General features: G+C 42.2%; 1 protein-coding gene across 1 annotated transcript; it reads right to left on the bottom strand.

Moving 5' to 3' along the window:
* Nucleotides 1-280: 280 nt before the first annotated feature.
* Nucleotides 281-16,817, bottom strand: bbs5 (Bardet-Biedl syndrome 5). The gene is made up of 12 exons (XM_042077453.1): nucleotides 16,582-16,817; nucleotides 16,303-16,385; nucleotides 12,741-12,806; nucleotides 12,566-12,615; nucleotides 12,282-12,409; nucleotides 11,800-11,935; nucleotides 11,244-11,339; nucleotides 10,827-10,889; nucleotides 10,429-10,563; nucleotides 1,652-1,735; nucleotides 1,242-1,265; nucleotides 281-817 (listed from the first exon to the last, which is right to left on the bottom strand). The coding sequence occupies exons 1-12, from the start codon at nucleotides 16,641-16,643 to the stop codon at nucleotides 716-718; spliced, it is 1,029 nt and encodes a 342-aa protein (XP_041933387.1). The 5' UTR covers nucleotides 16,644-16,817; the 3' UTR covers nucleotides 281-715.
* Nucleotides 16,818-22,697: the final 5,880 nt, after the last annotated feature.

Consider the following 22,697-nt stretch of genomic DNA (forward strand, 5'->3'; position numbering starts at 1 on the left):
GATTTTCCCAGAGTGTGACCTTCCAAAGCATGGGTCAGTGAGCAGCTGCCAGCCCGACAGGTGACGTTTGTCCGTCCACTCTAGCTTTTGGTGAAGCACTCTGGCTCTGCACACACGTTTGTAAATAGCTCCGGGATTATTGTTAGCAAAGCATTGCGGCAGCCTAAAGCAAGCAGATGACTCCGATGACCCCCCACCTTCGAGAACTCCACTACTGTTCGAGAGCATTTACACTAAATCAACATATCAACAGGATTAACACAGGCACAGAACAAGAGGGTTTAATCCTTTACAGACTTTAATGTACTGTCAGTAGCAAAATAACAAAGCCTTTTCCTGTAGAAATCTATACAAAGTACAATATACAGTTACATGTAAAAATAACACATGTTGTGACCTGAAGTATAAATAAATAACCTCTCACACAACAACACTTCATCAGCAAATGCCCCTGACATTCATAATAACTCTTTATAGTTTACATAATCACCGATCTGTGCACTGACAGACATAATTAAATATTTTAATGAACATTCAATTACCAACACAGACTTAACTGTGGTAAGCGAGTAACTACCATAGCATCCCATTACATTAGACCACTGTGCAGACAGCCGTGACCCCGAGCACTAGACCCCAGATAAGCAGGCGGCCGAGTCTGGCAGGGATCCACACCAGATCGGCGTCGCTAGTCACAGCCGGACCTGAGCCGGACTCAGCCCATGACCTCCCAGAGCCCCTGTAGGGTGAAGCCGTCCTTCAGCTTCTCTATGGCCAGACCCAGCTCCTCAGAGAACACCGGCTCCCGGTCCTGTTGCTGCAGAACAACAAGAGTAGGAGGAAGTCACAAAGGCTCATACAGACAGACACACAAACACACACACACACACAGACACACACGACACACACAGACACACAAACACTCGCATGTATGAACTTGTATGGCTATTTTATATTTAACAGGTGTTCTCTGGGTCACACTTGGATGGTCTCTTATAGACTATGTACAGATGCTCAGATCTGTACATCACAAACCATCGGTTGAAAACTGTCACAACAATTTATGGTTAAGGTTAGTATTAAAGTTGGGTTTGGTTAAGGTTAGTATTAAAGTTGGGTTTGGTTAATGTGATGGTCAGTAATTGTTCAACAACAATTTTAAAAGCTTAACTTGAATTTCAACAAATCACCTGTGTGTCTGTATGTAAATGTAGAGTACACAGTTTAAATGAGTGTCTCACCTTATTTCCATCAGCAAAGTATGCCTGAAGAGATAGCAAGGGTGGGAGAGCGTTAGAAACACACACAAAGAGAGCATCTTTGACAGGTCTACGATTGCAGGTCAGGTCTCAAGGGGCTACATGGTTTAGTGACACCGGACTCCTACACTAACCTAAAGCCATTTGGCAAATGATGTGTTTGAAACTAAGCAACATCAGTTTGTGTTTGTGGGACATTGTGATACTTGGCTATGGCACCCTTCTATTTTGAGAACATGGAAAACGAGAGAGATAGAGAGAAAGAGAGAGTGAGTGAGTGTGTGTGTGTGTGTGTGTGTGTGTGTGTGTGTGAGTGAGTGAGAGAGAGATAGAGAGAGAGTGTGTCCAAGATAAAGAGTGTGTGTATGTGGGAGAAAGAGAGATATGCTTACAGTGAAAGCATCTGTCTGCTCATCTGGTTCGATCTCCACATCATCAGGAGGCTGGTCCACGGTCAGCTCCTCCAGTGGCTGAGGCTTAAACACAACAACAACAACAACAACAACAACAGTTCATACTGTTAGCCTACACGACACATTAACACAACCTCAAATCCCTCATTAACCATTCCCAACTAACTAACTAGCTAATGTTATGTGATGTATGTCATGTTTTGTATGTTATATTGTGTCTGTTATGTAGTGTTTGTTATGTATGTTTGTTGTGTCAGTTGTGTATGTTGTGCTGTGTCTGTATGTTATGTTGTGTCTGTTATGTGTGTCATGTTGTGTCTGTTATGTGTGTCATGTTGTGTCTGTTATGTGTGTCATGTTGTGTCTGTTGTGCTGTATGTCATGTTGTGTCAGTTATGTATGTCACGTTGTGTCAGTTGTGTATGTCAATTGTGTCTGTTATGTCTGTTGTGTCAGTTATGTATGTGATGTTGTGTCATGTTGTGTTATGTTATGTTGCGTCTGTTATGTTGTGTATATGTATGTCATGTTGTGTCATGTTGTGTTGTGTTGTGTCATGTTATGTAAATTCCTTATAGGTAACCAGTGTGAGACTTGACCACCAGGGTACACAAATGTGCAAAAGTCTTTCTGGTAAGTACTGTAGATTACCATCTGGTGCAGTGTTTCTCAAACTATGGGCCGGTCCGTGAGGAGCCTGTTGGTCCGCAGAGTAAAATTATGTCCGTTGCCATATTATGTCATCGTCTGATAATTCGCGGCACAATGTGCACATGTGCTAATTTCACATGCATACGTGTGTACAGCAACAACAATAGCTCAACAACAATGATGATAATATATGCATCCTGTATATCCACATACTGTAGATCTCTGGGCCTATCCTTAGACTGGGCCAGGGGTGTGGGGGGAGCGTGCGGGTGAGGACATGAGGGCCTTGACACCCCATTGAGTCTGACATGAGGGCCTCAGGTCAAAGACGTTTGAGAAAGGCTGATGTATGTGTATGTGGACTGCAACTTGATGCAGCATGGCAATTTTTTTCCAACTAATGTGATTTTATCAGCGCTGGTCTCAAAACACTCAAACCCCATCTGCAGTGTTGATAACACTCAAACCCCCCATCTGCAGTGTTGATAACACTCAAAACCCATCTGCAGTGTTGATAACACTCAAACCCCCCCATCTGCAGTGTTGATAAGTAATAGACTACTTGCAAGAACGGCTCTTCCTGTACACTTATTTATTTCCGGTGGTGCGTTAGCTGTGTTGTAACGGCATCTGCTGTTATATTCTGCTCCTTACCTCTTCACTCCGACACTGAATATCTTGTTTGCCCAATAATAACAATTATAACACGCATAAAATCTTTCTTTATCGTAACATGCCCTAATGCAACACCCAACCGGGTATGTGTAGACACTAATTACAAGCGGCAGGTTCAAACACACATGGCTCCACCGTAAACAAATGAGTGTACAGAGTGCACGTAGCCTATTATTTGATTAATGTCAGTGGGCTCAAGTGATGCACAAAAATGAATCTGAGATAAAACACCAGAGACCACAAGTTATGAATTTCCTGAAAATAAGTGTTATTATTAAAGAAACACTGTATAGTATTTTTACTTTATAGTATCACATCGTGCTGAAGTTATGTCCTGTATGTTATGTCATATGTAAACTCCTTTCAGTTGACCACTAGGGTGCACTCATGTGCAAAAGTGGTTCTTGCATGCACTGGACATCAGGGGTTCTCATCTGGTTTTCTGAGGTTTTCCTGGAGTGCCGTAAGGCAAAGCAAAGTGTCCCGTGGAATTTTGAGGAACCCAATGAAGGGAGTTTGAGAAACCCGTCCTTTCTAGGCAAGCCTGACACGATAGTGTGCTGCTTGTGGTTGTTGACATGTGTTGCAATTGCTAGATTTAGCGACTTTTTCACCTGCATGCTTAGGGAACAAACAAAAAAAAAAAAAAAATTCACGTTTAGCAACCAATCCGAGGAGTAAGGACACAACGTTGGCAGGCCCTTTTCCCTTGTTGAGCAACAGAATAAAATCACCTTTTCCAGACTGTGAATGTCAACAAGCCTTGCTCATCAATACTCATATGTTTGGGAAAAGAATGGGCAATATAAGCATGAACAAGGCTGTAATAAGACTATAACAATGTTTGTGAAATTCATCAGTGTGACGGAGTGCTGTCACTACGGTTGTGCATGCGAGCTGGGCTGCCATTGCGGTCAAGCTGCAGGTTTGAGACGCCGGAGACCCAGTTTGAGGCCTGGTGGGGTCAGAAGTATCAGAAGTGGGACGGCTTGCCATGAGGCCATCGGAGGCGTGCCCAGTATGTGAACCATATGAGGGACCCCAAAGATAGGCAGGATGGGGAATGGGCATCCCTTCCAAAGGGGAGGGCAGTGTGACGGAGTGCGGTGACTGCCATACCAACGAGCCCGGCTCTTTGGCGTTGTGGTCAAGCTGCAGGTTCAAGGCCGGGTTGGGTCACTGCGCTCTCCCTTTGCTACAATCATAGTCAGTAACTGTAAGTCGGTGTGCCTTGGCGTTTCGGTTTGAACTCAGCCCCGAAAAGGTTGCAAACCTCTTCTGTAGATTACCACCTAGTGTGCGTGGGTTGAGAACCATCTAGTGTACCATCTAGTGTGCGTGTGCGGACTGCAACTAGATGCAGCTTGATGATTTATTTCCAACTAATATGATTTTTTATCAGCTTTAGTTTCAAAACACTAAAAACCCCCGGCTGCCGTGTTGAGATAAGTAATTATTAGATCAATGTCAGTGGACACGAGTGACGCACCAAAATTAGTCCAAGAGATAAAACACCAAAAACCACAAGTTATGAATTTCCTGAAAATATGTCTTATTATCAAAGAAACACTGCAGAATTTTCCTTTAAAATAACAACTTCAAGCTCATTTTGATGGCAGACTGAGTCATAGTAGGGAGAATAGTATCATTGTCACTGCATATTCGGAACACCTGATGTTACCCTATTTAACTTTGTTGTATCATGCAGCAACATCACATTTATCGTCACTTGCAGGACAGTCTGATAGACTTTCGTGAAACCCTATATGTTGTGAAATGATGGAGTCTCTCTCTCCTACTCAAGCGAGTAGGACGCATTTCACACTGCTCCTGCTTCACCTATCCACTCTTTTTCATTCTTTTATTTCATTTACAAGCTAGTTTAGCAAATACAGTGAAACCAGTACATTTAAATCTGAAACTTTAGTGGTTAGTTTTTTACTTTAAATGAGCCAGCCAAGTCAACGAGCAAAAACTGAACGGCAATTCACCTTGAAGTTGGATTAAAACAAAATGCGCTCCTCCGGCCAGAGACCCAGGAGATCATGCCGAAAATGTACTGAGCTAGAACAGAGGATTTCTACTTTGGAATCAAAGATGCATGCACTTCCATCAACGACAGATGAACTACGAGAGGCATCTCATGAAGTGAGTACAGCAACTACTGGAAATGCAGAGAATGTAACCCAGCAGTCTAATATCACTGCTAATAGAGCAGATGAATGCATCGACCTCACAAAGGGAAATGTGAGTACAGAGCCTTGGCACAGGCAAGGTGCCAGACCAAAAAACAAAAAACGTAATACAAGAACAGTAATTACCTCAACACCAGTAAATTCAGATGTTAACTTCAGGCCTCGTATCAGAAATACAGACAGATCAGCAAACTACTACAGGGCTTGTGGTCCTAAGGGAAGCCCACAGCCCCTAACACTATGGAACAGATTTGAATGCCTCCGGGACGTGAGAGAGGAATTTCCCAGGGAACAGACCCAAAGCAGGCAGCGATCAAACCACAACAATAGAAAGATGGGCACAGACAAGAACCAGCACTCGACACCTATTCATCCCACAACCCTCGTTCTAGGCGACTCTGCTGTGAGACATATAAATGGGGAAAGGATGATTGTATGTTGTTTCCCAAATGCTTCAGTGTCTGACACAAAAAACAAGCTTGCAGAACTGGTGTCAAAATATGCAACTATCAAGCGCATCATTGTGCATGTTGGAGCAAATGACATCTACAGAGAACAGCTGTATGTCAAAGAAGATTTCAAGGAACTTTTCTCGGCCCTACATGAGCTTGGAATACAAATTTTCATCAGTGGCCCACTCCCAGCAGAGGGAAGCTTTGTATTTTCCAGACTATTCAGTTTAAACACCTGGCTTGCAAAAACATGCTTTTCAGTTGGGATGAATTTTATTGACAATTTTAACTTTTTGGAATCGCAGGGAATACTTCAGACCAAATAGCACAGAGCTGAGTTGGACTGGGGCCAAGATCTTAACCGAATACTATCACCTCTCTCTCCTGCACCCAACATTTTTTCTGCCAACCTTGAGCCGAGCCTCTGATAAGTGCTCAGTGGCCATACAGACGGAACAAGCAGATGACCTCAACAACTCAGCTAAACCAAAACACTCTGCACAGGCTGAAACAGAGATATGCCCAACCTCCCCTGCTGTGGGGCCCTCTGATAACCACCCGCTAGCCTCCACTGAAATGCAGACCTTGGAGAAACATAAACAACCAGCTCAACAATGCCAAGCCATGTCCACTGGACAAGATAAGATGGGTGCTGCTAAAATGACTCAAAGTCAATCACTGGCGTCAAACTCCCTGGAATCTCAGCAAACAAATGGATGTGATGAGCATGAGGAGATAGCACCCATCAAAGCTGCTGAGAGGATATCAGAAAGGAAGGGTCATGTTGTAACACCAGTACCAATACCCCTCCCCACCTCCGTCGTCTCCTTGTCACCACAAAGACAAAACAACATGGAATACACTACTGGAATACATGCTGAAAGCGGAGCATCTGCAACAAACTTCCCAGAACCTCAGCAGCCAGATGGAGACTCTGGATCAATTTTCAACCCCAACCTCCTTGATTTCCCATCACCACGCACACCCAATCACGTCCCCACCCAATCAAACTCCCCAGGCCACACAAACCCCCCTAATCTCCCATCACCATCCCCACCCAGTCATCCCACCACCCACTCAAACTCCACAGGATCCCCTGAATACCCATCCCCATCCCCACCCAAGCACATGATGTTCCCTGCAAGAATGGAGAGACTGCTACCAGTAGCCATGCAGAGTTTTACTAGCCCAAGATCATTAGCACCAAAGAAGCGAAGGGCACCTCCACCCCCTCGCCCTCCTCCTCCCCGTTTAGAAGGATCTCTTAAGCAGCAGCAACCTCTTAGTTCATTTTCTCAGCCGGCATATAGCATGGAATGTGCAGTAGAAAATACAGATGGCAGCAGCAGGGGACAATTATATGATGACTGTATTGCATGATATTCTCAGGGTCCCTGCAATATAAATGGTACTGACAGTAGTTTTGAGAACATGCCGGGACCCAGTAAGCCCATGACATTCTCTATTCCTGTATTGACAAGAAATAGAACACAAATGCATCGAGCTTATAGGGTAAACCAGTCCAATCTCCTACCCGTACCACATCAACCTCAGATTTCCCCCATGGATCATATTTCCCCAACACTTACAGCAAAACTAGCACTCCTAAATATCAGATCTCTTTCAAACAAATCATTCTTAATTTATGATCTAATTTGCACACACAACCTTGATTTTTTACTTTTAACTGAGACATGGTTAGATCAAGCAAACTGTGCTGCTACTCTCATCGAATCAGCTCCCCCAAACTTCAGTTTCTTGAGTGCTACCAGAGCAAATAAAAGAGGTGGGGGGATAGCCACAATTTTCAAGACGTCTTTTCAGTGCAATCAGTCGTCATTCGGTGACTTTACTTCATTTGAATATCTGTGTGCATGCATTAAGTCTTCTCCTCAGATTTTATTACTGACAATTTACAGGCCTCCAAAACATTCAGCTAAAGTTTTTCCTTGAAGAGCTAGGTGAACTGCTATCAGTTGTTTGCATAGAGTTTGACTGTCTTATTATATCAGGGGATCTAAACTTGCATGTGGATAATCCTGAAAACAATTATGCCAAGGAATTCATTGCACTAATCGATACTTTCTCCCTAACACAGCATGTACAGGGGCCAACACACTCTCTCGGCCATACCCTCAACCTTGTTATCACAAAGGGTCTCGGTGTCTCTACAGCTGTTAAAGACCTGGCCTTATCTGATCATTTCTGCGTGTTCTTTGATGTGTCTATGTCCCCACACACTCAAAACACAGCTATGATGGTAAAAAGGAGAATCATAAATGATCAGACAAGTGCTCTCTTTGAGCAAGCACTTTCACTAAAGTCAAGTCAACTGTCAGACTCTGAAGACTTATTTGATCACTTTAATGCAAAAATGGCAAACATTATGGATGACATTGCTCCATTACAATTCAAGAAAGTTAAGGACAAACAGAAAGCACCATGGAGGCAAAATCCAGCAGTTAAACTTCTAAAAAGAGAGTGTAGGAAGACTGAAAGAAAATGGCGTAAATACAAACTTCAGATCCACTATGAAATCCTTAAAGAGATGCTCCGCACATATAACTCTGAAATATGCAAAGCAAGACAGTCTTTCTTTTCTAACATTATCAATAGAAGTTCAAATAACACTCGTATTCTATTTTCAACTGTTGATAAGTTAACAAATCCCCCCTCACAATTAGCGCCTGAACTTCTCTCAACTAATAAATGCAATGAGTTTTCATCTTTTTTTAAAGGTAAAATTGACCAAATCAGACTCAACATATCTGCTCAATTACAAATTCAACAACCTGAACTTCCAGCAACAAACAGAGGGAAACTAAACTTGATGTCAGAGTTCAGCTTGATAGACTACGAAACACTTGAAAAAACGGTACAGAATCTCAGCTCTTCCACATGTGTCTTAGACACTCTGCCTACCAATTTCTTCAAAACTGTTTTTCACCTCATAGCGGCGGATGTCCTTCAAATTGTAAATGTATCACTGCTGTCTGGCACTTTTCCTAAGTCACTGAAAACAGCTGTTGTAAAGCCACTTCTCAAGAAGAATAACCTGGATGCCTCCATGCTAAACAATTACAGGCCCATATCCAATCTACCTTTTATTGGCAAAATTATTGAAAAAGTAGTCTTTAATCAATTAACCACCTTCCTAACATCAAATGGGTATTTTGATTACTTTCAGTCTGGTTTTCGGGCAAATCACAGCACTGAAACAGCTCTCATTAAAGTTTCCAATGACATACGCCTCAACACAGATTCAGGTAAAACATCAGTCCTAGTGCTACTGGACTTTAGTGCAGCATTTGACACTGTTGATCACAATATTTTACTACACAGACTAGAACACTGGGTTGGATTTACAGGCATAGTTATCAGCTGGCTAAAATCCTATCTACAAGAAAGGAGTTTCTTTGTTGCCATCGGAAACTGTACCTCAACACCAACGTCCTTGACCTGTGGTGTTCCCCAGGGGTCGATCTTGGGGCCACTATTATTCAACCTCTATATGCTCCCACTTGGACAAATCATTCAAAATAATTTGATTTCATATCATAGCTATGCAGATGACACACAAATTTACTTAGCTCTATCACCAAACGACTATGGTCCTCTTGAATCTATGTGTCAGTGTATAGAACAAATCAACACCTGGATGTCTCAAAATGTTCTTCAGCTGAACAAAGAAAAAACTGAAGTAATTATATTTGGTAAAAATGAGGAAAGACTTAGGGTTGCCACTCTCCTTGACACAAAAGGGTTGAAGGCAAAGGATACTGTTAAAAATCTTGGTGTATTAATTGACAGTGATCTAAATTTCAACAGCCACATGAAAGCGATAACTAAATCAGCTTTTTACCACCTCAAAAATATTGCCAAACTCAGAGGGCTGATGTCAAAACATGACTTAGAAAAACTCATTCATGCATTTATCTCCAGCAGGGTTGATTACTGTAATGGACTGTTCACAGGCCTTCCTAAAAAGACTATTAAACAGCTTCAGGTGATACAAAATGCAGCAGCTAGGACTCTAACAAAAACTAAAAGAACTGACCACATTACTCCAATTCTTAAGTCCTTGCACTGGCTTCCAGTAAGTCACAGAATTGACTTTAAAGCACTATTGCTTGTTTATAAATCAGTAAATGGAGCAGGACCTAAATACTTGTCAGACATGCTTCAGCAGTACACACCTTCTCGTCCTCTCAGGTCCCAGGTGAAAAACCTGCTAGTAAAACCTACAGTTAGAACTAAACATGGTGAAGCAGTTTTTAGCTGCTATGCGGCTCAGCTGTGGAACCAACTTTCGGATGACATTAAAAAGGCCCCAACTGTAGCCAGTTTTAAATCTAGACTTAAGACCAAACTGTTCTCAGATGCTTTCTGCTAACTGTGCCGAGTTACAAATTCTGAATCTGCCTTCATAGTTATTCTACTTTGTCTTTTATTACATTTTTTTACTACTTTTGCCTTTGTCTTTATTTTTAAATGATTTTACCTTGTGTTTTATGTTTTTCTTTTTATTATGATCTTTACCTTTTAACTATTCTTTGACTATATTGCCCTTCTATGCTTTTATTTGTTATTATTGTTTGGTTTTGTTTATGTAAAGCACATTGAATGACCTCTGTGTATGAAATGTGCTATATAAACTTGACTTGACTTGACTTGACTTGACTTGACTTGACTTGACTTGACTTGACTTGACTTGACAACGTGTACCCGTGTACAAAATAAACAAAAGCACGCCTCTCAGTGTTGAATCACACATCACACTTACCTTCTCCTCCATCTCGTAGTCCACTCCAAAGATGGGGTTGGCAGAATAGACCTTGTGCAGCGAGTTGATCTCTTTCACCGCGTCCTGCAGTTTGTCCATTGGGTCGATCTTAAAGCCGAGAACATACCCTCCTGTCTGTAAAGATTGAAATAAACACAAAAATATATAATCAACAGGACATTGACCAATATGCTGCACGGGTGTAATGTTATCCAGAACACAGCATGGCAAGCCTTTAATGACCATCATGTGTTGTCAGTGACTTGGATTGTGGGATTGTGTCTGAGCAGTGTGTTGTCAGATGTCAGTGACTTGTATGTTGTCAGTGACTGCGTGTGTGTGTCTGTGTGTGTTGTCAGTGATGGGGGGGGTCCTGGTGAAGTGTAGAGTGGCCGTACCTGCTGCGAGCTCTCGATCACCAAGGCCAAGCCAAACTTGGAGTCTCTTATTCTGATGGAGCGCTTCACACAAAGACAAACGGCAAAATGCACACATTCAGTATATCCACAACAATCAAATTGTGTTCCCCTCTCTCTCTCTTTGTGTCTATCTGTCTGTCTCTCTCTTTCTCTCTTTCTGTCTGTCTCTCTCTTTCTCTGTCTGTCTGTCTCTCTCTCTCTACACTGCTGCAGCGCATACATAAAAAACATAAACATAAGATAAAATGCTGAAAGAAGGCACATTTACAAAATTATTTGAGGATATGCTAATTTCACATATTTTTCTGATCAAAGGCTTCTTTTGGCTTGTACGTGAAAGGCACTTGAATGCCGCTAACATTCTCCTGATGAAGCAGAGTTGTTTGGCATACATACTATCTGTAGATAGGGAATGCTGACGTTGAAGCTCTCGTTCATGTTGGCGTGCCACACAATCCGGACATTGGTAATGAAGAAGGTCCCCAGGTTGCCCTGAAACACACCATAAGCCAGTCTGCTTACAAATTCTGGTGCTGAATCTGAATGTTTCATTCTTATGATTAAAAGAAATTAAAGGTGAAATACTGTGTCATATTGTTTCCTGTCCCAGACTAAACAATTGCAAGACCAACCATTACTGAACCACTTTGAGGGATTAAGGACAAGGTCTTTAAAAAAAAAAAAGGTTAATCAGAGCCAGTCAAAAAGGTCAAGGTGTTTATCCAGTCCCAGCTCTGTAAATGTGAGACCAACAATGTAGCTTGGAGCCAACTGAGCCCAACACTACTCCAGTAAACCAAAGCACAACCTTTGACTGACATTTAAGGCAATCACCTCTCGCCAGAATGGTGAGATTCACTTTTAAAGTCATTTTTGGATAAACTTTTTTAAAATCAGTCATCAAATCAGATGTACAAATACGACATCTACACGGGAAGCCCAGGCCCCATACCTGGTCACTGGATAAATTCCATACTCCGTTGATCTTGTCGTAAACTTGCTCTCGTGGAAGCAGTCGCAACTGTTTATTCTGAATCAGAGCTCCCCTGAGCTTCAGGTCCCGGTACATTTTAGAGGTTTCATAGGCCCTGCAGGAAAATAGACAATTACATTAGTCATCAGAGGAACCTTTACTAACAACCACTTTGTTATAGTTAACAGTAGTTAAATGAAGGCACTTCTTACACTTCTTACAGTGGCCAATACTAAAAAAAATAGAACCAATCAATTTCATCAATTACAACCTAACTGAAATTGAGATGGTGAATTATATTGTAATTTCTGACAATTTAGAAATACTCATACTTAAATGTGGACAATACATTTTTGTCTGTTTATTCTGTTTGTATGTTTCTGGGCCTTGTGGAGTTTTTTTATAAGAAACATTGTCACAAAAGAAGTGAAAAGCTACCAATGACACGATAAGGAACTTACCTGTGTACAGCGATGACAGATGTGAACAGTCTTGGGCTGCCTGGTACCACATTGGTGAAAATGAACTCGAACCTGGTGTTGTTGGACTTGGTTAGTATGTACAGAGCTTCTGTTTGTCCTCTTAGTTTCTGTGTGTATACACAGCAGTGTGTGTGTGTGTGTGTGTGTGGTTGGTATGAGAGAAAGAGAGAGAGAGAGAGAAAGAAAGAGAAAGTTAGAGAGAACACCAAACTAAACTAAGAAATAAAATCTGACAAAAATTACATAATGATAATTTGACATACTGAATTGGCTGTTCTAGTTGTGATGTTGATGATAGTGTTGTATCCCACAGCTGTGGAATAGAGGATAGCATCGAGACGGGTAACTCTTGGTCAGTACAACTGTATACTACATCAAAGAAATTGAAGAATGTTCTGTTGAATGCCAGTCGAGCTTTGGTATATTGTAGCTACTTACAAAGGTTGACTCTTGGTAGAGCAAGTGAATGCCAGATGATTCTTAGGTTAGTCACCAAAAGTCTCCCTGCGAAGTTAATATTGTAATGATATAGTTAGCCTGCCAGTGCCACCCCACAAGCACCAGTACAGTGTAATGCAAGTATCAATATGGTGCTGTTGTCTAGACCATTGGTTCTCAAAGTGGGGTCCGGGGACCCCCAGGGGTCCGCAGCACATTGTCAAGGGGTCCCTGACAAAGTTTGCTACAAAATATGAAATTGTCTTAAATGGCGAAAAATGCTACAGTATCAGTATTTGCCAAATTGATCTGCTGATACGTTACATAATACGTCAAAACACTTTACTATTAATTAACCGCCAACAAAATGAAAGTTATGTGAAGCAAACACTATGTGACACAATAGTCCTACATTTGACAAAGAAACAACAATCCTTTAAAAAATCCTACATACTGTCAAAGTTTGCTAACATGACTATTGTGGTCACTGGAGATTTTAACCATGCTGATCTCAAAACTGTACTTCCAAAGCTACACCAGCATGTTGATTTTCCAACAAGAGGAGATAACATCCTGGACCTGGTCTACACTACACACAAAGGAGCATACAAAGCCACCCCCCTCCCCCACATTGGACTTTCAGACCATATCACTGTTATGCTAATGCCCGCATACAGACAAAGGGTAAAAGCGAACAAACCGGTTCGTAAGCAGGTAAAAGTGTGGCCTGAGGGAGCCTCCGATGCTCTTCAAGACTGCTTTGACACAACAGACTGGGAAATGTTTAAGCAGGCAGCCACTTACAACAACCGGACAGACATAGAGGAGTATACAGACACTGTAACCTCTTACATCACCAAGTGCATCGATGATGTGACCCACACAAAAGACATCATCACTCGGGCTAACTGGAAGCCATGGCTGACAGGGAGACAAAGCCTACAGAGCTGGGGATTAAGCTGGCATGAAAACAGCGAGAGCCAACCTGTCCCGTGGCATCAAGGAAGCAAAAAAGGAATACACTCACAAGATAACCACCCACTTCAAAGACAGCAGGAACGCACAAAGCCTATGGCAGGGCATTCAGGCCCTCACGGACTACAAGCCCGCGCCACAGAGCTGTGAGAGCAACATCCCTCTGCTCAACAACCTGAACCGCTTCTTTGCTCGCTTTGAAGCACAAAACAGCACCTGCCCACAGAAGACCCATCCCCCTCTATATGAGCAGCCCCTGTGCCTCTCTGCCGACAGCGTGAAGAGGACACTTGCTGCTATCAACACCCGTAAGGCAACAGGTCCAGACAACATCCCAGGTCGTGCGCTGAAGGACTGCGCAGGGGAGCTTAAGGATGTCTTCACAGACATCTTTAACACTTCCCTGAAGCAAGCCATCGTCCCATCATGTTTCAAAGCTGCCACCATCATACCTGTGCCGAAGAAAACTGCTCCATCCTGCTTCAATGACTACCGCCCTGTGGCACTGACACCCATCATCATGAAGTGCTTTGAGCGGCTTGTCATGTCACATATCAAAGCCATTCTCCCCCCCACCCTGGACCCCTTCCAGTTTGCATACCGAGCCAAGCGGTCTACAGAGGATGCAATCTGCTCTGCCCTCCACCCAGCCCTCACCCACCTGGAAAAAAGAGACTCATATGTGAGATTGCTGTTTATAGACTTCAGTTCTGCATTCAACACCATAATACCACAACAACTCATCTGCAAACTTGACAAACTGGGACTCAGTACCTACCTCTGCAACTGGCTACTGGACTTCCTCTGTCAGAGGCCCCAAGTAGTACGTGTTGGCAACAATACCTCAAGCAGCATCACACTGAGCACAGGGGCCCCCCAAGGCTGCGTGCTCAGTCCGCTGCTCTTCACCCTGCTGACGCATGACTGCACTGCAACCTACAGCAACAATCACATAGTGAAATTTGCTGACGACACAACTCTGGTGGATCTCATCACCAAGGGCGACGAGACTCAATACAGGTTGGAGGTCGACCATCTGACCACGTGGTGCAGGGACAACAACCTCCTGCTGAACGTCAGCAAGACCAAAGAGATTGTTGTTGACTTCCGGAGAGGTCACACCCAACACCTGCCACTGACCATCGACGGTGCTGTGGTGGAGAGAGCGAGCAGCACCAAATTCCTGGGGGTGCACATCAGTGAAGACCTCTCCTGGACCACCAACACTGCATCACTGGCGAAGAGAGCTCAGCGCCGCCTGTACTTCCTGCGGAAACTCAGGCGAGCAAGTGCTCCACCAGCCATCATGACCACATTCTACCGAGGCACCATTGAGAGCATCCTCTCCAGCTGTATCGCTGTGTGGGGCGGAAGCTGCACTGAATACAACAGGAAAGCCCTGCAGCGCATAGTGAACACAGCTGGAAGGATCATTGGTGCTTCACTCCCCTCCCTGAAGGACATTTACACCACCCACCTCACCCGCAAGGCGACCAAAATTGTGAGTGATGCAAGTCACCCCGCTCACAATCTGTTTGATCTACTGCCCTCTGGGAAGAGGTACAGAAGCCTGCGCTCCCGCACTACCAGACTCACCAACAGCTTCATACACCAAGCTGTAAGGATGCTGAACTCTCTCCCTCCTCTCCCCCCTCCACCCTCAGCTACATAACATCCTGGACATTGGACCCACAATGGCCGCCTGCACTACTCCACTTGCACACTTGTACACTTTACAACTTGGTGTTGTTGTCCTGAAAACACAACACTTCTGCTGCTCTTACATAACTTGCACCACTATGCCACTTTCTTTATTACTTAGGTCAAACAGAACTACCCAAGCCTTTTATTGGCCTGACTTTGCACTAGTATTTTATTGACTGTCTATGCACAATTTCAACCAAATTTTGCTGCTCTTATTTTTTCATTATTATATGTGCCCTCTTATTTACTTATTTACTTACTTTTTTGTTTACTTGAATGTTATGTTTGTCTGTGGACTTAAATTGGAAAAATATGTCTTGTCTTCACCGTGGGATAGTGAGAAACGTAATTTCGATCTCTTTGTATGTCTGGAACATGTGAAGAAATTGACAATAAAGCTGACTTTGACTTTGACTTTGGTATTAGCACTCTATGTTTTTAAAACATAAGCATCTAACAATAAAAAAGGCTACATGTTTAACTTAAGTTTTATGTGTTACGATTATGAGGGGTCCTTGGAGAATTTTCCACTTCATGAAGGGTCCCTGGCCCACAAATGTTTGAGAACCCCGGGTCTAGTTCTAGACTCTAGAACACACAGAAGCATGTTCATGTTCACAAAGGCACGTTCACTCTTAATAGTTCGTTGAAAATGCAGGTTACTAATGTGCAACTAACCCATTCAGAAACAGGTGTAACGTTATGCTGGGTGAATCGACATTGTTTACTGGTCTAATAGACAATCAGCTGCAAAAAGCAGCAAAATGGCATCACTTTAGCTAAACTGTAAGTGAATGAGTGGGAAGTTAACGAAGTTACCTGTTGGCACGTAAACTAACACCAGATTGCACGTATTGTGAACTGTATCTGTATTTAACGGTACCTCTGTCACCATTGTTTCCCTTCGTGTCCTCAATAGAATCCAAGCAGTCAATAAGAACTTCTCCGGGTCTCGTTTTCATTTGTCTGTAAAATATTTCAGAATCAGTCAGTTATTGCCACTTAGCTGCATTTACCTAACAAGTGTTAGAACATCTAATGCTTTCTATCGCATTCCTCCTTCAAAATAATGTGCTGGTGTTTTATGGTAGCAGCTAACGTTGATTTAGCATAGTTTGGTTAACGCGACTATCTTGGATGACAGCTAGAATCAAGAACTCACTGAGCAGTGATGTCGAATCTAACATCTCGGTCTTCCCATAGCACATCTAAGACAGACGCCATAATCACTCGGTCAGAATATTTGTTTAGTTAGTTCTAGGGTACTGGTCAGTCAAATCTATTCCCAATCCTTCCAACAGAATCCTCAACTAGATGGTTTTTGGATTAGCGAATGTAATGTTAGCGTTAGCTACAAGGCAAGCTTAATCCGCGTCTCTGCGTCACCTCGGCAACATCCCCTCCCATATGGTGAGCGTTGAGGGACAAATAAAGTCCAGCCTAGTCGATGTACTGCACTTCACCGTTGAAATAGTAGGCTATTTTGGACATGAAACTGCATTGCACTGCGTTGTAAACTAGGCCTACATAAGGAAAACAGCAGTGCTTTTTATTGTAAACAAAGGTTTTAAGAGTCATGAGAAAACCAGACAGAGGTCGGAAGATGGGGGTCGGCCAAATCGGCTATAGGCTACTTAGGCTATGTGTAATAGACTAAATAGGCTAGATAGAAATAAGCCATAGGCCTATAATTAAAACCCTCCAGCTATTTTTTTGTTAGCTCTGGGCCCCCCCTTGAAGACCCTCGAAAATCAGGCAATTTATGGCTGAAAATGACTGAAATTGCAATGGCTACCCTGATAATTCTGATAAAGATATGACTTTTATATTTCCATAGAGCCTGGGTTCCCTAGTTTTACAGACCAAAAGTTGAAGATGACGCATTGAAATTAAGAGTGTGTACTATAGTACCCTGTAGTGAGACGTCATAACCTGGTTTATTATAGTTCAAAACCCCCCAAATCCCCATAAAGACCCCCCTGTCACAGCTTGTGTTATGTGTGGCCCAATTAGACAACGATTGTTTTTTAATTAGTAGATGTTCCTCTCTCCAGCAACAGTAAAAGCATCCACCAAAGCCACTGCGCATGTGAGATAATGCCTCATAAAAATGACCAAAATTTAGAGATAAAAATTCAGCTTACAGTGGTTCTGGTAACCCCCCAGTAGGCCTACACCTTCTTAATTTCAATGCTTCATCTTCATCTTTTGGTCGGTGAAACTAGGGAACCCATGCTATATGGAAATCTTTATCAGTGTATCAGTGTAGCCATTGCAATTACAGTAATTTTCAGCCATTTCTTTTCTGGGTCTCCGAGGGGGGTCCAAAAATTCTATAACGAAAAATAGCTGGAGGGTTTTTAATTATGGCTATTCATAGTTCCTACCTATCACACATACAAAGCATTAAGTGCATATCTCAAAGTAATTTGTGCAAACTGGACCACACAGTGCAAAAAGCACATAAGTCACTCAACATGTCCGAAAACAATGTCAATCAACATATCAGTGCCATCAGAATGATATGTTTCTGTGTGACTCTTATGAATAACATAGTCAAAATGCTTAGCATTTGTTGACAGTGACCTAACACTATAAATCTGTAAGCATTTTCTTATAAAAATGCACAAGGCTGCAGCTATTTGGCACATATCAGTTTCATCAGTTAAAAGTTACACGCTGTATGTGGGAGACTCAGATAGGCCTACATATTTATTTTAAACCTTTACAGTAGGCCTACTGTTTGGACTGCAGTTGGTTTTAGGCCCTGTCATTCATTGTCATACATAAAGACCAGCCTGTCTCACTGCAGTTCTTTCCAAAAAACTAAAGTACAATAGAAATAAAATGATATTCTCGACAGATTACATATGGCGAGTTGTTCAAGGTAATGACTGAAGCAATGAACTACTAAAGCCTAGTTGTTATTCAACAGAGACCTGTATAATGTAATTTGACTAACAAGATGGATGAGGTGGACAATGGATGGTGAAAAAAACAGCAGACAATTGTTCAAAGCATTTGCTGTTCATTAATGAGAAATTGTTTTTATGATGCACAAGTGCACAAGTGACTAGGTGATGTGGAGGTTGGACAAGTAGTTTTGAGAATCTGAATATCTTGAGGATAGAACCTCCTCTTGTCTGTGGCTACAGAGGTATCTACCTGAATGAGAATGAATGAATGAATAAATAAATAATTCTGTTTACTCTGTTAAAAATACTGTATTAACAACAGCAACTTCACATGTTGCTTCATCTGCATCAACCCTTTTCCTGCACTCAAAAAAAGATCTTGTTGGATTTAATTAAAAATGTTTTGTCAAGTGGTTCCACGTAACTGTATCACTTAAACGTAACTTAAGGTGGATGGGTGCTATATCTTTTGAACTTAAATTATTTGAACATCAATGTACTTGATTGAACAGACAGTATTAAGTTGAGGTCAATGGTAAGAATTCTTTAATTATTTGAACATAACAGCATTATGTTGGTTTGAACACAGCTGTGCTGTTATGTTCAATTAATTCAGCATTCTTACATTGACTCAACTTAATACTGTCCTGTTCAATCAAAGTCACATTGTTATGTTCAATTAATTTAAGTTAAAAAGATATCTAGCACACATCCACATTAAGTTACGTTTAAGTGATACAGTTACGTGGAACCACACTTGACAAAACTTTGTTAAGTAAACTCATCCTAAACACAAAGTTCTTAAAGGGACATTCCAACAGTGGAGACATAAATATGTATTGAAAGTGGGTCATATATGTAGTAGAATAGTAGCATACATTTCTAATTTGGTGCCTTCTTGACCGAGAAAAGGCAGAAAATGACTTTTTAGTGCTTGTGGATTGCAGACAACAATCCCCATAGTGCATTGCAATGCTCAGCTCAGCAGGCCACTCCCACTTTCGAACTCAATTGTTCAACTCCGCCCATAATCTGTCAACCAAGGCTCGAGCGTTGAGCTCCACTCTACGCTACCTGGAAATCATTTCAAACAATTTCTAGTGAAGACTTAGTTTGCGAACTCATTAGTGAATTACTCCTCGTTTGTGTTTCGAAATGGTGTGCACTAGGGCTGAAACGATTAATCGAGTTAATCGAATAACTCGATTACAAAAATTACTCGAGGCAAAAACCCTGCCTCGAAGCCTCGTTAAATTTCTATGACGCGCACTATACGCGCAGGGATCTGATTGTTCCACACGGACCGTTGTTCAGGAAGCACACCACTAGCGCGTGAATCGTGATACATTCTGAATTTAGCTGGCGCGATGGCGGAGACATCCATAAATGGCAGAGAATGTCTAAAGTTTTCAAGTAAAGTTTTGGGATCATTACATACTCAAAAAGGAAAAGAACAAGCATCTGAACCTAAATATCCACTCCATGCTGTTTCACCAAGCGTCAATAAAGTAGGCTAGGCTATTTATCAATCTATCTAGCCTATCTATCATCTATCTACGTAGCCTATAGCCTACATTGATATTGGCTGATTTTAATCACATACTGTATTTGTAGCGATGTCGTGATAGCTTGTTTAGCTTTGATGTTTTTAAGTAAATAAACTTATTCAAGTTCAATTGCAAGACAGTATGCCTAAAAAAGAACCCCTCACGCATGCACCCTCATCTTTCCTCACGCACCGCACGCGTGCACACACATACACACACAGGTTGCTAGGTTACCATAGCAAATAGACTCACCCCAGAAATGATTTTTTAGTAGCCTAATGGTAAAATTATTTGTTAGTAGCCTAAAGGTAAATGCTGCAGGTGTAGAAATCTACATAAAACAGATATTTATGTTGATGTCAGGTCTAGATTACAGCATGAAACTTGTTGTAGGCCTAGGCTACATATTAATACATTCAATTGCTTTCCCTCTTCTCCCTCCAAGCACTTCACAACATAGTATGGACAGCTTTGTTCGCCCAGCTAAGTAATGCACAAGAGGCTGCAATTTTACAGAGAGCATTTTGAACATTATTTAATTGATGGCACTGGCACTTAAAAACACTAAATGGGTTAATTGCAATAAATGGGCTTAGTTTTGTAGCCTAATCTTGGAGTTAGAATAAATACCTCTGTGCCATTTGCTTGATCATTTTACAGCCATGTCATTTTCGTTATGCATTATGTGTTTTGGTTGTTTAAAAATGCAAAAAAAAAATGATCTGAGTAATCGATCATAAAGTGCTAGATTAATCTATTACAAAAAGAATCGATAGCTGCAGCCTAGTGTGCACTTGCATGTTACCGGGAAGTTCAGCCAGCACAAGGAAAATACACTGGAGTAAATTTTCATAGATTACCCAAAGAGTTGGAGTTGTGCAAAAAGTGGCTACGGGCTATCAATAACCCGAAGTTCGGAGAGGACACAGCCATTGAAGCACTAAAACATCTGACGGTGTGCAGTCTACATTTCAAGGCAGATCGTTTAATCCTTAGTGTAAACTGCGCCTTTCTCTGCCTTTCTCCGCCCATAAACGCAATTTACGAATGTCCACAACTGAATGGCAGCGCTACAAGCGCAGTAGAATGAAGTTAACTGATGACAACATTAAAAATAATCAAACATTTAGGCTAGCGATCATGAAATAATACCATACATGATAAGATGTAAACAAGCAGGTAGATAATGAAGATCAGCAGTTTTACTCAAACTACTTGTGCACGTAGGCTATGGAAGATTGGTCAAGTCTAGCGAGTAGGAAAGTTTAAGGCCAATAAAAGTTGTGGTGCATCATTAGTGCACCTGATATGCTGAAAAGAAGAACACTTAATGAACTGAAGTTTGAAGCCATTATGTGCGGGTAAAAGTATTACATTGAGTTGCATTAAATGAGTGGATCCTGACTATTACAATGTCCCTGATCTTATGAAGATACACAATATACAAACAAACATAATGTGTGCAACTTGAATGCAGTGACCTAACTAACTAAAACCACAATGTCGCCATAGTCGTAGAAAAGAAAAGTGAAAGGAAGACACAGCATGTTTAGGTGCACGTTGGATGGGGGGGTGGTGGCTTGATTTCATCTGTGTGAGCATGGCCTCCTCTTCAGTTCACAGGATGTACACATGCAGGTATAGAGAGAGAGAGAGAGAGTGTGTGTGTGCGTGCGTGCATGTGTTTGCGTGCGTGAAAAAGAAAAAAAAAGAATTTGTCATTTTGGGTGAGCACGTGCCTGCCCTAATTGTACAACATCCCTGCACACACACATACACACACACACACATAAGCATGCACACGCGCAAGCATGCACACGCACGCACACACACACACACACACACTGTGTGTCCTGGAGGAGGTAGAGTAGAGTGGAGTGGACACTAGGTGGTGTGTGTGGAGGTAGAGTAGAGTGGACACTAGGTGGTGTGTGATGCTCCTGGGTCCCTGCTGCTCTTTATGTTGGACAGACAGACAGACATGATATGCAGTGCAGAGGAGGTCCAGCAACAGGAGGCAGGGGCCCTGGTCTAGTGCTGCTGGGACCACATACACATGTGGGACCACATACCAGCTGATGTGCTTGTGCTTGTGTGCAGCCTGGGAGTTTTCTGTGGAGTATACGTCTGTGTGTGTGTGTGTACAGTACATGTGCGTTTGAGCATGCATTCATATTACATTACATTTGGCTGACGCATTTTTAACCAAAGCGACTAACAACATGGTAAACAGTTTAAGTTTTTTAAAGCAATTCTCTCAACAATTTTAGGACAATTTAAAAACGGTAGAGTACAGTAAGAATAAGTGCATCAGTGAGTGCTGTTTTTAAACAGTTGAGTGTCAGTTCAAGATGGGTGGTAAGTGCTAGGATCAGCAAGACTTGTTGTAAGTGGTGCTATGAGAGGAGATGTTCTCTAAAGTAAGTGGTGCTATGAGAGGAGATGAGGAGAAAAGCTGGGTCTTCAGCAGTTTTGGAATGGAGGGGGATGTCCCTGCCCTTGTAGGTGTGTTCCACCAATGAGGAACAACTGAAGAGAACAGTTTGGATTGGCCTGAGCGTACTGGTGGTAGAGCTAAATGTCGTTCGTCTGAGGAGCGCAACGGTCTGGAGGTAGCGTATGTCTGTATGAGGACATTCAAGTAGGTGGGAGCAGAACCGAAGACTACTTTGTAGGCAAGCGTTAGAGCCTTGAATTTGATGCGGGCCAGTTGCATTAAATGAGTGGATCCTGACTATTACAATGTCCCTGATCTTATGAAGACACACAAGATACAAACAAACCGAAGACTACTTTGTAGGCAAGCGTTAGAGCCT

The sequence above is a fragment of the Alosa sapidissima genome, chromosome 2, assembly GCF_018492685.1.
Source record: "Alosa sapidissima isolate fAloSap1 chromosome 2, fAloSap1.pri, whole genome shotgun sequence".
In the NCBI taxonomy this organism is placed as follows: domain Eukaryota; kingdom Metazoa; phylum Chordata; class Actinopteri; order Clupeiformes; family Clupeidae; genus Alosa; species Alosa sapidissima.

Coding starts and splice junctions, on each gene's coding strand:
- bbs5 (XM_042077453.1), bottom strand. CDS start 16,643: ATGGCGTCTGTCTTAGATGTGCTATGGGAAGACCGAGATGTTAGATTC. Junction 16,386..16,581: donor AGATTCGACATCACTGCTCA/GTGAGTTCTTGA, acceptor AATATTTTACAG/ACAAATGAAAACGAGACCCG. Junction 11,936..12,281: donor TCTGTCATCGCTGTACACAG/GTAAGTTCCTTA, acceptor ATTTTCCTGCAG/GGCCTATGAAACCTCTAAAA.